Raw genomic sequence first — 12,065 nt, 5'->3', positions numbered from 1 at the left:
AGGAGGGAATGCCACTTTCAGTTACATGCCAATAAATGTTGGTTGTCAGGTTGGGTCCATCACCAAGACGATGGTGGCTTTAATGGTAAGCCTTCTTTGTCGGGATCCTAATTTCGAAAGAAAAATGTGAGAGGGCCCCATCGTGTATGTGGCAATGGGGCTTGACATATGGCCCAAGTGATTCTCTCCACCATTCTCACACCTTGATAAGAATACTTTGGAAGACTTTTGTTCAAAAAGAAAAGTTAAGATCGAGAAACATAGTTTCAAAGGTTGTAAACTGGAAGTTGTGCATGCACGTGTGAAGAAACCACGCTATCTATTCGTCTTGAGGATAAAGTTCCAAAAAGTGCCAATCCCTTTCTAGCTTGTGGGAGACTAATGTATAGTGTCAAGAAGCACTCTATTGTTGAAACTCCTCATTTTGAACGTGAACGTGAGTGGGATCCGACACTCTTCGGAGCCCGGCCACTTTATAAGCCTAAGCCGTCGCTTTATAAGCCCCCGCACATGCCCTTCAACTTTGAGGGCTGAGGCCCCCAGCGCTGGGTGGGCGACAGGGTCACGGGTGTTTTGAAAGAATAGAGAAGGCGGTCGGCGGTCCTACTGAGGAGTCACTACCTCGTAATACTAATTTCGTGAACATTTCCAACTCGGGAAATGATGGTTCTCATGTCTGCATTTTCACTCGAGCGACTCCATTTCTCGCAGTTTATCAAGGAAGAAGTATTAGCACTAGTAGAACAAGAAGGAGAAGACGCAAGACTAGAGCCTCACCCTGCCCTTCTACCATCATGCCCCTGCATGGAGAGAGTGTGAAGGTCCTCAGCTCATGGGCGAGCATGTTTGGCATGAGGGTTGTGATTGCCCTCAAGGAGAAAGGGGTGGACTATGAATACCATGAAGAGGACCTGCTTCACAAAAGCCAGCTCCTGCTGCAGTACAACCCTGTCTACAAGAAGGTCCCTGTCCTCATTCACAATGGCAAGGCAATGTGCGAGTCCCTCATCATCGTTCAGTACATCGACGAGGCCTGGGCCTCCAAAGGCCCATCCTTCCTCCCCAAGCACCCCTACGACAGAGCTATGGCGCGCTTCTGGGCCGATTATGTCGACAAGAAGGTTTAGGCTTTTCTTAATTCCCCTGCCTCTAAAAGCTGAGTCAGGCCTTGGTGCTTGAGCTCTGTCTTAATATGAGCTGCTGTTGCTTTGATGTGCTTTACCTTGTATGCAGCTGTTTCGATGTTTTATATCTGATTGTATATAGCATTCATGTGGTGTTAGGACATCCACTGCACACGTCTGCTCTCCTTTGCCTGAAGTTGAATGGTCATTTGTACGCTCTTTGCATCTGATTGTGTGTCGCAACACATCTACACTTCTTTGCCTGCTGCCCTTAGGCTGCATTCGCATGCTCTTTGCGTCTAATTGTGTGTCGTAACATGTCTACACTTCTTTGCCTGCTGCCCTTCGCCCGCATCTATAATATGGCGTAACAAATATATAAATTAGCACTGTTCTCTGCCCGAGCAGTATAGTCCTTGGATGCAATTCCACATGAGACACACCTGCTCTTCTTCTTTGCCTACAGTTGAATGGTGTAATGATAGTGTTTAATTTAGGGCAAGCACACCTGCTCTTCTTCTGCCTGCAGTCGAATGGTGTACTCCTTTCTTGCACGCAGTTCCTCCCTGGTGGCCCCATCCATCCTGCATTTAGTTTTGCAGATGCATGCTGCTGGTCTGATTCTCCCAAGCCCATGTATCCCGCAAACCATTCGTTAATTTTTTTGTTTCGTTTGTTTTGGCAGTTGTATGATGCAGGTGCTCGTATAGTCAAAAGTCCTGAGGGCGAGCCTCAGGAGCAGGCAAAGCAGGACCTGCAAGAAGTCCTGGACACACTGGATGGCGCGCTGCGGGATGTTTTTGGAGGCGGCCAGCCGTACTTCGGCGGAGAGTTGGTGGGTCTGGTGGACATTGCGCTGGCGCCATTCATCCCCTGGCTGAAGGCGTTTGAGGCCATAGGGAAGTTCAAGCTGCGCCTGGATGAGAAGCGGTGCCCCCATCTGAGCGCCTGGGTGAGCAAGGTGAGCGAGCACCCGAGCGTGAAGGAAGCGCTGTCGCAGGCGCCCCCTCACAAGGTTGTGGAATTTGCCAGAATGTTAAGCAATCGGTCACTGGGTGCATGAGCCGCCCCATCTCTCTTTCTTCAGTGTTACGTGTGCTGATGAGCATGTCCAGGAAAGCAGCCTTGGGTCGGTAGTACTGCGGATTCAAGTCCCTTCTCTCTCGTTTAATATATTGTATATGCGTAACTCCTCCTTGTGAGTTGGGAGTGGTGTGTTACCCCCTCTTTTTGAGTTTTGGAACCAAGTCCGTTGCAACAACACTTGTTGCTCAAATTTTGTCTCTTATATAAAAAGCCATCGTGTCCAAATGACTATGTTTGTCATTGCTAGTTAATAGTAACCCCTCCCTCTCACAAGGCACCCAAGGGCCAAGCCTACCAACAGCAATGAGGTTTCCACTCACAAGAATTTACGTCTCCTTGTCTTGCTTTGAGTTTCTCAAACTAGGACTAGGTGCTTAGTGCATAGCCTCCATGAGACACAACATCACGAAAATGTTAAGAAAATAGAGCGTGTTTTGTACCCTAAGCTACATTATTAATAATTTTATTTATCTATGTTTATAGTAATAGATAGTTACTATAGTATGATGATAACATGATATTGAAATGTTTATATTTTATTCTTGACATTAATAAGCTATTGATATAAATAAGTATAATAATAATTAATATTAATATATTGATAACATTAGTTTTAATATATTGGCATATTAGAATTACTAATCATGCTAACATCTTAGATTACTAAGTATACTAGTAGATGATTTTAATAATGTTTATCATCATTATATTTATTATTAAGATTAATGTGTCTAATTGTAATCTTTATTATTAATCTTAGTAACTATAGTAACAAATTATTAGTATATTGTTAATCTTATATTAATAATGATATTTATAAGAAACATTATGAACATGAATTTATTATATTAAAATTATTTATCATATCAATGATTAAGATTAATATATTAATAAAATTTATCATGGTATTAATTTGAATGACTATCAATGTATTATTTGTGTACTATTGAATTTTGATAACATTTGTTTTGATGTATTAATAATGCTAGATATAATTTGGTGTGTTAATAATGGTATGGTAGTATATTACTGTTACTAAATCAACTAAATGAATATATTAATAACTTATTACAAATAGTGATCTATGGATTCTAACAACTATATCAATGAATTAATAGCATATTGCCAATTATAATAATGTTTAAAATTATTAATGATATAATATTAATATATTAAAATTAATATATGAATAGATAAAAATATATATTACTCACTTTTCTTGCCATCACTTGCTCCAAAGGTTGTTAGGTTCCCCCTCTTGCTCTCACTAGCTCTGGCATGCTCTTGCCTTTACCTCTGCCTCTCTCATCAACTCGTGATTTCCCATTGAAGTTGAGTTGGTTAAAATGAGTGTGTGGTGACTTGGTCTTGGGTTAAACTCCTACCTTTCTTATGATCATTTAGTATAGGTGGTAGGTCTTAAAAAACAAAGGTTTGAACTCGGGTTAGTGGGTTAATTAAATAAGTGGCTTACCACTAGGGCAACCATGAGAGAGAGAGAGAGAGAGAGAGAGAGAGAGAGAGAGAGAGAGAGAGAGAGAGAGAGAGAGAGAGAGAGAGAGAGAGAGAGAGAGAGAGAGAGAGAGAGAGAGAGAGAGAGAGAGAGAGAGAGAGAGAGAGAGAGAGAGAGAGAGAGAGAGGTTGCTCCTTATCAATGCTATCATCACTTGCCTCTTGCACACTTTTAGTGCCAACCATCACCCTCCATCTAGCTCAAGTATGAACCAAGACTTGACAAAGTGATGTAGCACATCATGGAGCATTTCTTATACACCTTTCCCTTGTTCACATGTGTGCACACACATGCCCACACCCAACGCCTATCCCTTCCATTATCCAAGTGGTAATGGCTACAATATACTCTTCCCTAATCAAAGAGGGTACGTCCAAAAGTTTCCTCAATCATCCCAACCCCTCAATCTTGCTTATGGTGGCTTGTTAAGTGCACCTCTTGCTTATGGTGGCTTGTTAAGCACGCATGAGAGGGAGAGCCTGAACATTTTAACAACTACATCAATTAGTTAATCACATATTGTTAGTAACAATTAAAGATTATCGATTTATTAGTAATGCTACATCAATATATTAAGATCATGAATAGATAAGTATATACTAATAAACAATAATTATACTACTTGGGGTCCAGCTAAAATTGTTAGGCCTATAGGAGTTGCAAATATTGAAAATACTGCTCCAAATATTGGAGTACTTTCTATGCCTAATGAGAGGAAACTATGGTGGGATGTAAAACCACACACACACACACACACACACACACACACGCACACACACACACACACACGCACACGCACACGCACACGCACACGCACACGCACACGCACACGCACACGCACACGCACACGCACACGCACACACACACACACACACAAGCACACAAGAAGTTTTTGTGGGTACTAGCATATCCTTATTCTTCTTTATCTTCACTTATATATAACTATACAATGTGTACTAGTACAAGGAGTGCCTTCTATTACTTTGTCCATTGGCCTTTACCTCAACAAACTCTCACTTCACCATGTGCCTTTCAAGGATAATACCTAGTGAAGATCCTATGCCCATCACAACAACAAAATGAAATAAGAGATATAAGCACTAGATGTGAATTTATAGGAGCATTTAAATATGCATGTAACCACATAGGGTTCATTTTATGTTTTCTTAAACATGCATTTGAATGCACATGAGTTCAAAATTATAAGCACTTGTTATCTCGGCTTTCTTTTCTACAAAAAGAAATTTTGAATCACACACTAAACTTAGTGTGTGTGTGTGCACACATACACACACAAACACATTGGAGGAGTCATTGCTGTAGTAAGAGAAGCCTCTTTCTATACTGCATGTATTCTCATAATTGATTGTTGGCAAGTTTTTCTTTTAAGTTTGTCATTTTGTTTGGATCTTGGGTTTTCTTTTCCTGTTTGTTGTTGTTTAGGGTATCAAGTTGTGGTTTTCTGCTCAATAGAGAGAATGTGAAGGTTAACACTTATTTAAACATGAGAACCTACATTTTAAGTGCATGGTTAAATGTGCCTATGATGTTTTTGACGTTTTTTATCATCTATTCTTTTGTTTCTATTATCTTTTTTTTTTGTTAATGCATCTACTTAAACACATATATGAGAGCTAATTTAAATGCAATTAAATTTATGATAAATGTAGACATGAATGTGGATTTTGCTACAACTTTAAACATAGCCATACATGTTTCAAATCTATAAACTTCGTGTTACAAACTTTGTAAATGTTTATAACTTTACAATTACTAAAATAGCTAGATATTAACATGTTACTTTGTTGAAGTAACTTTTGGCCTTGAGAATTGTAAATCTAGATATATAGACCTCATAGATAAATGCAAATAGACCTAGTCTTTTGAAACTTGATCTAGACACACTCTTTTGGTCAAAGAGAGATCCCAAGCTTCTCATTTTTTCTTTAGCAATATGTTGGTCCACCAACTTGTAGAGCTCAAATCTTTTGAGAAGGGGCTTTTCTATATATAACAAGAGCATAAGTTTGTTATTTATTCATAGCTCTCTCTTATTATATATTCTTGTAAGGTAGTTTTACTACTTGGATATTGCAAAAGTGGTAGGTTAATTCTTATTTAAAGGATTTAAAGGATGTAACAAGGCTTTTTGTGCCTATAATGCTAGATAGTAAATGCTTCCAAGATAGATGAAAAATCATACTCGATGTCTAGAATAATAGCATGAGTTTATACTCATCTAGTAGCCTTCAACTTGATTCTTGCTTTATATTAACATCGAAAAAGACAACTTAATAGACATTATGAAGGGAAGGACTCAAAAAGAAAGTAGTCTAGGAGTATACACAATTTTGTGAGACCTATGCGAGGTTATTTGGATACCCACTTCAATGTCTTATGAAGGAACCTCTAAATAGGAAAGCTTGGTCAATTCATCCTCATTGATAAGAAGTTGGTGATGATAATCAATCCAAAATTTAATGCTTTAGTGGATGAGATTCGCATCCAAAAGAGCATACACACAAAAGAAATGCAGAATTACTACATCATATGTACATGTGGTCACTAAGTGTGAACCCACTAAGGAAAGAAGAGGTGGTACAATAAGTGTGCTATAACCAAGGGTGGACTACATGGGTATAATTTAGCTATAGAATCACTTGTGTATTCTCATTTTGGTCACCTAATATACCATTGAGTAATATCTAGCCACATCACCAAGGCACATAATGGATGCCAGCTCATGTAAAGCTCAACATCTCAACATATATTGAAGAGTTGTATGATGTTATGGTATTATTGGTATTTACAAAAGAATGGCTTGTTTTATTTTTGTACAAGAGGAGAGGGTTCTAGAATCCACCAGGTAGAAATTTGAGTCGTACTCCAATTTGGAAAGAGAGTCCAAGTCAATAGGTTAGATGAGAAGCTCACAAAGGTATGAGATAAAGTCATCCAGAAGTGATGGCCCATTGAAGCGGCTAGCGATTTGGATTTTGTTTTCAATCATAGTAGCTTGTTGAGGAGTGGATGATGAAGCAACTCTTTGGGTCGAGTTAGTGCACAAGCTTCGATGATGGTGTGAATGTGGTCTCATAGTATGTAGGGTCATACTTTAGGAAGCTTACCATCTTTCTATGTTCTATGGTAGTGATAATTTTACTTCTAAGCATAGCGGCTTTAAGTTAAGCTTTAAGTCAAAAGGAATACCATCTATTTAAGAAATGAGTGGTAGATCTACATAATTGTTGTAAACTATCAATAGCATTAGGGTCTACAAGAATTGTATTTTTCACATAAGACTAAAATATTTGGTATATTTTGAGCTATTTTTGGTATTTCTTGTATTAATTGATCTAGAATTGTTAAACTTTTACGAAATAGGTTCTCATATTCTTCCCATATAGGATGCTACTAAGATGCCAACAAGAGTATGTCATGCTCAACTAATGATCCAAAGTCCATGAGGGCAAAGAGTTTGTCAAAAGTACCAAAAGTAGAGTACTATACAAAGCAATCCATGATTGGCTTGTTGGAGCATATCAATTAGTCTTCAAACATTTTGTAGATTCATTGGAATTGGTATGGTCTCTTGATGTTGGATGGTGAAGGAGTCGATACTTATTAATTCGATACGGGGTAGTTGTATAAAAACTGAAAAGAATGGCCTCTATTGGAGGTAGTGTATCCTTCTAAGGGGGTGGAGTAAGTGGAAAAATAAAAAGAAGAGGAGAAGTTGAGGGGGAACCTAGCTGTAGGAGTGGAGTAAGAGCTCCTTTCATAGGTCTAGGCATGGGCAATTTAGGCAACCACAACTCAAGACAACCATCATAGTAGACTTCTGCTTCTAGGAGGATTTTCGAAACCCAATGTTATGTGATGCACAGGTTGGAACATGGGTGATGGTATCATGATGAGGGATGGTGCTTGTATTTTTGTGATATGGAGGCTTCTAATGGGATTTTAGGTCTCCACTACCACTATGGCAATGTGCTAATAGGCCCCTTTTGTGCTTGTGAACCTCGAAGAGCTAGCTCAAGAGTATAGTGGTTTGGGGTGAGTGGCTAGGTTGAGAAGTGTGTTTGATCTGAGTAGTTTTAGGTTGTAATTTCTTGGGAGAAAGGTGGTTGATGACTACATAGGAATCGGCTAACTAGAGATGAATTTTCATGTCAACATAGTTGACATTACAATTGGTCAAGTATTTGAAAGTGCACCCTAAGAGAATTTTAGTACCTACTCCCTCGGTGTTTCAAAGAACATAGAAGAGGAGTAGAAAATGTTCAGTATTGATCATGATCATCAATTTACATCAACCCAACAACGTGTAAGGTCATCCCTCATAGGGATTCAACTTTACAGTATATGGTTGTAACAATGGATGCCATGGTTTCCTCCAATAGTAGTATCTCAAGGTATTGTAGTCAGATCTCTCATTAATGAGTGTGAGTCATCACACTGAGCAAGTTGAGGTGAGGCATCTATGAACGTATGTGGCTAGGATTAGAGGCTTGTTTGTGGGCTTCACTATGATAATGGTGACAACTTTAACATTTACTAGGGTGGATGGCTATGAGGGTGGTGATGGTGTGGTCTCCCTTGTGAAGATTGGGTAGAAGGGAAGGAGATGATGATGATGGATGAAGGTAACAATGATGATGCTCTCAATGATTCTTTATATGAGGATAATGATGCTATTGTTGACAGTGAAGATACAGATGATGATGCAAGAGATGATGGTGGTGGTGATGATGATGATTGAGAGAGTGGAGGGGTGATGATGGTGTTAATGACGAAGGTTAAGATGATGGTGATAATGATGTTGAAGAAGGTGTAGGAGATGTTGATGAAGAAGTGAAGGCATCAACAGTGAAAAAATAAGTGAATAATAACTTGATGATGATGGTTGGGTTGGGGGTGCAACAGCCAAGGATGATGATGATGATAGATAAGGTGAAGATAATGATGATTAGGAGGCATGGCATATGGTGGCTATGAAAGTTGTGGAAATGAAGAAGGGGATGGTGGTTTGCATAGGATGATCAATGCAACTGCATGAGGAGAAGCCACTATCAATGGAGCAAGAGATGGTTGTGATGATACCAAGGAGCACCAACCATCGTAGGGGAAAGAGTGTCATGGGCACACCTCAAGGACATTTGTCGGTTGCAATTGGGTCAGTGGCATAGATTGGAGGTTTGTAAATGGTGGAGAGACTACAAAAGCAGGACTGCAAGGCCACAAGACGTGGTGGGGCTAGGAGCACTACATGAGTAGCGACCTTAGTGGTGATTGTTGGGGGTAAAGGCGCCTCCGCCTAGCCGCCCGTGTATTACTACACTAACAGTACCCGCCACTACACACTATAGGTGGCAAGCGGCCGTCACAATCACTTATTCTTTATTCTTTTAGTGACAGTTTGAATAAAGGTAGGCCCCGCCACACATTGTGCTTGTTGGAGTTTCCACTTTTGAGTTTCTGTTTCTCTCTTTCTCTTGCTCTCCGTCCACCATAGCTCTGACCGCTAAGCTTTTTCCTCCTGGGTTCTACTTCCCTTTCAACTGGTATCAGAGCAAAGGCGTTGGAGCTTGCCCGGCATTCTCTTTAGCCCGGATTTGAAGAGCTTCAACTCGAGCTTCAATGGCAGCCATGGCACCTTCATTTGCAGGTATGTTTTGATCTCCCGCCTCCTCCTCGATCTTTCGGCCTTCATTCGACACCTTGCAGGGCTGCATTGGAGCCCCCTGATCATTGCCAATTTCTCAGTAGCACTGTTGAAGACCCCCTAGCCCCCAGAAGCAGCCAGTGCAAAATGTGGTGCATTTTTAGGGGGTTGGGTTGATCCACTCCTGGCATTTCCAGCTCCTTCCCCAACCTCCCAGTCTTGTTTGCAACCTTCTCGATCATCTTCGGACTTTCCATCATTGGTTATTACCTTTCGGCAATAACAATCAATACGAGTGCTTCCATCTTCAGCCACATTGTTGTATACATAGTCTCAAGATTGTCAAAAACAGGGTAGCACTTGACATTTGATGTTTAATGCTTCTTGGCATTTCCCATTTGATGTCTATTGATGCCTGGTGTGGGAGCTTTTGCTCAATCGCCAAGACCCGCAGACCGCTTATTGTTCAAGCGTTCCAAGCCGAGCACTAATGGCTACCTCTCACATAGCCGACACGCCATCCATATCTACGGGTGTAGTGAGCTTACCTCCATGCCGATCGCGTTACATCCTCTCCCGCGCACTTCGGTAGCTCCATGATCCAAGTGCAAGCTTCAAGCAAGCTCCATCCTCCAGCTCCATGCTCCAAGCTCCATTGCCGCGAGCAAGAGAAGAGAAGAGAAGAGAAGAGAAGAGAAGAGAAGAGAAGAGAAGAGAAGAGAAGAGAAGAAGAGAGGAGAAGATAGAGAGCTTCTCCTCCTCGGTCCCTCACCCTCACAGACTCACTCCCTCACACTCTCACACTCCCTCTCTCAAGCACAAGCTCAAGCAAGCAAGAACAGGGATAAGCATTCAGAGTTGGGTGTTGATGAAGAGCAAACGACACTTTCGTTGGAGTCTTCAACACCTGCAATTGAAAACCTCTCATGTGGTCTCTCCCTAAGGGTAGTGCAATTAGTTTGGGAGACATGTAAAACTCTAAGCAATATGAGAGTATTGTCCTGCACTTGAGGACCCAAACTGTGTATATACTTCTGTGCAAGTATTATGTGAGTGCTTGTGCATACTTAGATATTACTTAGTTAGAAGACTATTGGTCTGGTTCCTTGTATAGCAATGGGTCAGTGAAGCAAGGGGCTAAGTTGATGGAAAATTTTGTCGATGAAGACGGGGAGTACACTTGAAGATTGCTTGAGACATCATTATGGTCTTGTCAAGGCCATGTAGCATAATTGAGCTCCTTGATATCTAGCTCTTGGTAGCTAGTGACTACTTGTAGTGCTTGAAAAGTATAGTGTACTTTTCCAGTGTCTTTCATGCCTTGCTTACCACTGTTGATTGTAATGGCATTGAGATGGAGTGCAAAAGAAATGGCAAGTGGTTCAGGTCTAACCATAGGTGAGGTGAGCTCCCTAGGTATGTCCTGTCCTTGATGTGCCCTGAACAATTGTGGGGGATATACAAAGGGCTAGGGAATTAGGGACGGAGCCAGTCGACCAAGGTCACTGGACGTACCTAATTTGAGGACCCCTAGGTATGGTGCTGTGATCGTGTGCGTTTTTTTTTTCCTAGTTTTTTTTCTTTTTCTTTTTTTCTTTCTTTCTTTCTTTTTTCTTTCTTTCTTTCTTTTTTTTTTTTGGTGGGAAAAGTGAATACAATTAATGCCATACATTGAGGCTGTTAGCCTTTCATTTGGATTGAGAAATGTTGGGATTCAAAGGCTATGAAGAATTGATAATACAGATATGATTGTGTCACCACCCTTGATGCTAGAGGAACTGTTGTTGAGATGAAGAGATACACATGAGATTTTGCAAACCTCTTTGTAACATGTGAGACATCGAACAATTGAGGTAGCACTTGGAGTGAGCTGTGCATGGACAAGGGCAGAGCATCTTGCGAATTGAATCCTGGATGATGAAGAGACGTTCGCCCTTGTTGAGAGAGTGGCTCCTGCCCAAACATAGAGTTTGGCCAAGAAGGAGGAGGTAATCGATGATTATGCTTTGGCCATGCTCAGTTGCAATATGTGCTTTTTATGCAGAGGTGTCCTTGAGTTCTCATTCAGTTGCGTTTCCGTCATGGCTTTTGTTTCTTGGTATTCATGTCACTTCCTCCATAATGGTTCTTTGTGGGGTTGGTGGTTTTGTGGTGTGGGAGCTTTCACTCAACCGCCAAGACCCACGGACTGCTTATTGTTTCAAGCGTTCCAAGCGAGCTCTAATGGCTATCTCTCACCTAGTCGACGATCGTCGATCCTACAAATGCAGTGAACTTACCTTGATGCTCGATCGAGTACCCTCGACGACCGTCGATCCTACAAATGCAGTGAACTTACCTTGATGCTCGATCGAGTACCCTCCTCTCTCTTGCACTCCGGTAGCTCCACGATTCTAGATGCTAGCTCAAGCATCCTCAAGCCTCCTCCATCTCCAAGCTCCATCCTCCATAGTCGCACGCGTAAGAGAAGAGAAGAGAAGAGAAGAGAAGAGAAGAGAAGAGAAGAGAAGAGAAGTAGAGGAGAGAAGATGGTGAAGAGCTTCACCCTCTTGATCCCTCACTCTCACACACACTCACTCCCTCACACTCTCACACTCCCTCTCTCAAGAGCATACACAAGCAAGAAGGAGAGAAGAAGAGAGGAAGAAGAAGACTAGTTTTTCCACACACCAAAGAA

General features: G+C 41.1%; 1 protein-coding gene across 1 annotated transcript; it reads left to right on the top strand.

Moving 5' to 3' along the window:
- Positions 1-702: 702 nt before the first annotated feature.
- On the top strand, positions 703-2,404 carry LOC148009131 (putative glutathione S-transferase parC). The gene is made up of 2 exons (XM_087673780.1): positions 703-1,121; positions 1,810-2,404. The coding sequence occupies exons 1-2, from the start codon at positions 795-797 to the stop codon at positions 2,185-2,187; spliced, it is 705 nt and encodes a 234-aa protein (XP_087529906.1). The 5' UTR covers positions 703-794; the 3' UTR covers positions 2,188-2,404.
- The last annotated feature ends 9,661 nt before the right edge of the window (positions 2,405-12,065 follow it).

Source organism: Lygodium microphyllum, unplaced genomic scaffold (assembly GCF_053477565.2).
Source record: "Lygodium microphyllum isolate KBCC unplaced genomic scaffold, Lygodium_microphyllum_v1.1.10 scaffold_38, whole genome shotgun sequence".
Lineage (NCBI taxonomy): Eukaryota > Viridiplantae > Streptophyta > Polypodiopsida > Schizaeales > Lygodiaceae > Lygodium > Lygodium microphyllum.
Note: the sequence above shows the minus strand (reverse complement) of the source record. Positions and strands in the feature narration are given on the sequence as shown.

Coding starts and splice junctions, on each gene's coding strand:
- LOC148009131 (XM_087673780.1), top strand. CDS start 795: ATGCCCCTGCATGGAGAGAGTGTGAAGGTCCTCAGCTCATGGGCGAGC. Junction 1,122..1,809: donor CCGATTATGTCGACAAGAAG/GTTTAGGCTTTT, acceptor TTGTTTTGGCAG/TTGTATGATGCAGGTGCTCG.